This window comes from Lolium rigidum, chromosome 3 (assembly GCF_022539505.1).
Source record: "Lolium rigidum isolate FL_2022 chromosome 3, APGP_CSIRO_Lrig_0.1, whole genome shotgun sequence".
Taxonomy (NCBI): Eukaryota; Viridiplantae; Streptophyta; class Magnoliopsida; order Poales; family Poaceae; genus Lolium; species Lolium rigidum.
Window position 1 is genome coordinate 57,919,713 of NC_061510.1, and position 4,174 is coordinate 57,923,886.

The following is a 4,174-nucleotide window of genomic DNA, read 5'->3' on the forward strand; positions in this document are numbered from 1 at the left end:
TACAGAATATAGATTTAAATTGCGCAAATTGGGAGTAGTGAGCTAATCAAAAAAACTGGCACAAATATTTGAATGAACAACGGCTAAATTTCTAAATAGTGGATCTCCTTTGTTCATACACAAGAGTCAAGTTATACAATGAAGTACCTAGACTTTTCGGTGGTTTTTGACAACTGAAGTTAGTAAAAGGAAATCAAATGTAGAGTAGGCAGTACCAAAAAAATCACTCTAATAAACTCTAAACAGAACTTGTAGTAAAAAAAGAAAAATTAAAATTAATTAATAACCCAATTAATAAACACGAGGAGGGTTTGGCAGACCTCGGTCTTTCCGAACAGACCTCCAGCTTCCTGAGACTGACGGAGCACTGGTCCGCTCCATAGGGGAATGGTAGGGTTTGGCAGCAAAGCCTCGATGGAGCTCAGGTTGGGGCCTCGCCGGCGTTCCCCCCGGCTGCTAGCCCTAGTAGGCGACGGAGCGGATCTCATCAGCACTCTCCCCGACGACCTGCTACTCCTCGTCCTCACCCGCCTGGGATGCGCCGCCGCCGCCGCACGCACCGGCGTCCTCTCTCGCCGGTGGCGCGGCCTCTGGGCACGCCTCCGCCGGGTCGTCTTCAACGACGTCGCGCTCCACTCGCTCGAAGCTGCGCTCGGCTGCATCCCTCCTCCGCCGCCCGCGGTTTCCCTCCTCCGAATCCGCCTCCCCATGCCGCGCGGGCGCGTCCCCAAGAAGCAGCTGGTCGACACCAACCGCGTCAACTCGTTGCTCCGCGCCGCCGCGCGGCTCGACCCGGAGTAGTTCTTCTTGGCCTTTCCCTGGGACCTATTCCACGCCGACGGTCTTCGCCTCCACCTAGACCTGCCTTGCTTCCACCGTGCCACCTCCATCGAGGTCGAGCTGCATCTTTGTTGCACTATCCGCTGCGTGCCAGCCGGCGGTGAGTTCTCCGCACTCGAGAGGCTGTCCCTGTGTTCCTGCACCGCCGATCTGGACGCGTTGCTCTCCCGCTGCCCGCTATTGCGGACGCTCCGGCTCACTGACGTTCGGTTCCATGACTATGTCTTGAGTGTCAACTCACCATTGCTGCAGGAGCTTATTGTGGCCGGTGGGAAATTTGTAAACCATGTCAACATCGTTGCCCCCGTGCTAACACAATTGACCATGTTCTTAAAAATCTTCCATACATACACATAGCATTTCCGTCTTGGCACCAATGGTGGAGAAGTTCTCGTGGGGCTGCTATTTCTATGGGCACCATGCTACGTTTGGTGTTTGGATACTCATGAAGCTGAGTCTAAAGACAGCAGAGGGACAAGGGCAGCTCTCTTCGCTGCACATGCATGCCGTGTGTTCCCACTCGTGTTCAATTTACTGCAAGCTTTGGGTAAACTAAATTATGTGCATGACATATATCCTCATAAACTGTTTTTTTCAGAACTCGTCTACTGATTTTTACGGTGAAACGGACAACTTTGAGAAGCAGATAGTGAAGCATATGATTGTTCCCTTCTCTGTTCTGGAGCTACACCTCACAACAAAGGAGCACGTTTACGGAGCATTTGTGGTTCATCTCCTTGGGATAAATCGAATTCGTTCTGTTATGCAGAGACTTAAGGTCAACCTCCAGAAACCAGCGGTAAATTCTCTGCTCGATCTTATTGTGTATCTCAGTAATATAGAGTGCAGTAGTTCACATAACCTCTTTGTTTTAGGAAAACGAAGAAGGATGCCTACCACACTGTAGCTGTGATTCTCCGAACTGGAAATCCCAAACTATCTCTTTGACTTCTCTTGAAGAAGTAGAAATCACAGGCTTTGATGGAGAGGATCATGAGTTTGATTTGTTGAAATTGATACTCAGATGTGCACCAATTCTGAAAAGAATAATTTTGAAGCTGTCACAGGAGGCCTGGGAAAGTAATGACAGATGCGCCAAAATATACGATATCTTAAGGGTGTATTCTTCCGTGGAATGCTCTATTTATCTTAGCTCTGGTGAGTATATGTTTGGCATCATGATTAGCCTGCTCCTAGATGAAACAGAGATATAATTTTTAATCCTTGTAGGATTTTTCGAAGCCTAATGTCAAGATTTTATCAGAATGTTCTTGCTTTGATTGTTAATTCTTGTAGTTTGTCTAAAATGTGGCGTTGGCATGCCATATAAAGTTTGGTTGCGCATGCGTCCCATTTATTAGCTAAATAAACATGTATATTTCCACTGAATTTTTGTGCCCACACCCTCAGAAGTAGAAACTAAATGGTGGAGTGCGTGATAAGAAAATAGCATTATGCTTATGCAGGCTTCCTTACCTTAGTTGACATTTTGATTTATGTAATCTTCTCTAGATAATTCCCTTCTGTTTTGCATCTGTATTCGAGTTTCTAGGTTAGCTGAAATTGTCTCCTCTTAATTCATTGGCATTGGGCTTTGACACTAATAGTTCCAGTTAAACTTTGTTCAGCAATTACTCTACTCTTTGTTTCTTCTGTCAGCATGTACTTCATTTTATTTGCCAATGAGAACATTCTTTACACATACAGCAACCTTGACAGCAACTACATTTCTGTATCATGATATTATTGACTGGAGATGGTTTTCGATATGCCTTCTCTGCAGGGTTAATACATGGCAGCCAGAATTGCACATCGACATGATTCTCATCCACATTGGCGATTCATGGTGGGTATCGACAAGATCATCCTTTTCCCATCCTTTTCATGTTGTCTAGAATCTCTAGCACGGTTGAAATTTTACATGCCAAATAAAAGCCTGACTGTGCATGTATCACATTTGTTTCCTATATATGCTATATTGGCACTCAATTTGTCTGTGCACACCCTCATTGTCTTTTTATCAAAATGGACGCTGAGTGGTAGAGTAGTTGATAATTATTTCGAAATTCTCTGCAGGCCTCCTTATCTTAGTTGCCCTTTTGTTTTATGTAATCTCCTCGAATGATTATGCTCTTATGTTTTCAAATATCTGTACTCAAGTGGCAAAAAACCGAGTTTCTATATTAACTGAACTTTGTTGTCTGATCTGGAGTTGTCTTCTCTGAATTTTCATTGGCCTTGGATTTGACACAAGTTATTTAGTTCCAGTTCAAGTCTTTTTGGCAAGTACTTTGCTATTTCTGTTTGCTCTCGCCCCCTCGTGTGTTTTAATTGCCAGTGAAAATAATGTATGCAAGCTAGTTTCAATTTGCCTCCTCTGCAGGTTAATGCATGGCAGTCAAAATTCTCCCTCGACAGATTCTTAGTTTCTTACTGATACATTTCTGGATCCGTGGTGTCAGTAGACAAGATCATCCTTTCCCATGACGACAACCTTCTTATGTTATCATTTGGTTTCAGAATTTGTCCTGTTTGCTGCAACCATTAGAAAAGGTGTTGTTTTGGCAGTGCACTGCCGCTGGCTGTTTGCTAGGAGTATTGTACCCTTAGTTCTATTCTTTTCTTGAAGTGGCACAAATTATTTTGCTCAACCTAGGTCAGCTATGTGCTCCAAGTGATCTCTGTTTCGACGCTGACTGAACGAGATTAGCTCGCTCTCTTAACCCGAGAATCACGTTCTGTTTCATCTCTTGTCTGAACTACTGCACGTGTATGTTGAACAGGCTATTTGTTTATGGATATGGTTTCTTTGTGAAGTCCGTAACGAGAGTTTTCCCGTTTAAAAGAAAGTAGGGAGAGTTTTTATTTCAAAATTTCACCATGGCTGCTTTGAGCAAACCGAAGCCCTGTTTGCTGATGACATTTAGCGAATCTGTTATTTCTCTGAATGATCATGGTTGATGATGCGCATTCTCCCCACCCGAATTTGATTCCAGGCATTTCTCTGTCTGCTGATTGCTCGTTTCAAAGGTGAAACCCAAGCATCACTACAAGCAAAATACCAAAAGCAGCATTGTCCGGCGCTTGCACCTCCAGTGTGCACTAAGCGTGGATTCATACTGGAGCATGCTCAAATAATTCGAATTTTGATCGGATCTGATTTGAGTGAAATTCGTATTGCAAAGCAGCAGCTCACGTCACACTGAAACTGAAGGGAAAAAATGGCCAGTTAATTTTTTTTTTATTTACAGTAGGTACAAAGGAACACATCCATGGTAAGTTTCTTCTATACATAGTTTGCTCCAAGCCTGCCCTGGAATTATGGTTATATATG

At 44.0% G+C, this 4,174-nt stretch overlaps 1 protein-coding gene across 1 annotated transcript; it reads left to right on the plus strand.

Annotated features, from left to right (window-relative positions):
* The first annotated feature begins 1,216 nt into the window (after positions 1-1,216).
* LOC124694879 lies at positions 1,217-2,963 on the plus strand. The gene is made up of 4 exons (XM_047227807.1): positions 1,217-1,348; positions 1,439-1,639; positions 1,716-1,998; positions 2,624-2,963. The coding sequence occupies exons 1-4, from the start codon at positions 1,217-1,219 to the stop codon at positions 2,659-2,661; spliced, it is 654 nt and encodes a 217-aa protein (XP_047083763.1). The 3' UTR covers positions 2,662-2,963.
* The last annotated feature ends 1,211 nt before the right edge of the window (positions 2,964-4,174 follow it).

Excerpts from the sequence above, each read along its gene's own strand:
- LOC124694879 (XM_047227807.1), top strand. The coding sequence starts at position 1,217 with ATGGTGGAGAAGTTCTCGTGGGGCTGCTATTTCTATGGGCACCATGCT. Across the intron at positions 1,349-1,438 it reads CTTCGCTGCACATGCATGCC|AACTCGTCTACTGATTTTTA; the intron begins GTGTGTTCCCAC and ends TGTTTTTTTCAG. Across the intron at positions 1,999-2,623 it reads CTCTATTTATCTTAGCTCTG|GGTTAATACATGGCAGCCAG; the intron begins GTGAGTATATGT and ends CCTTCTCTGCAG.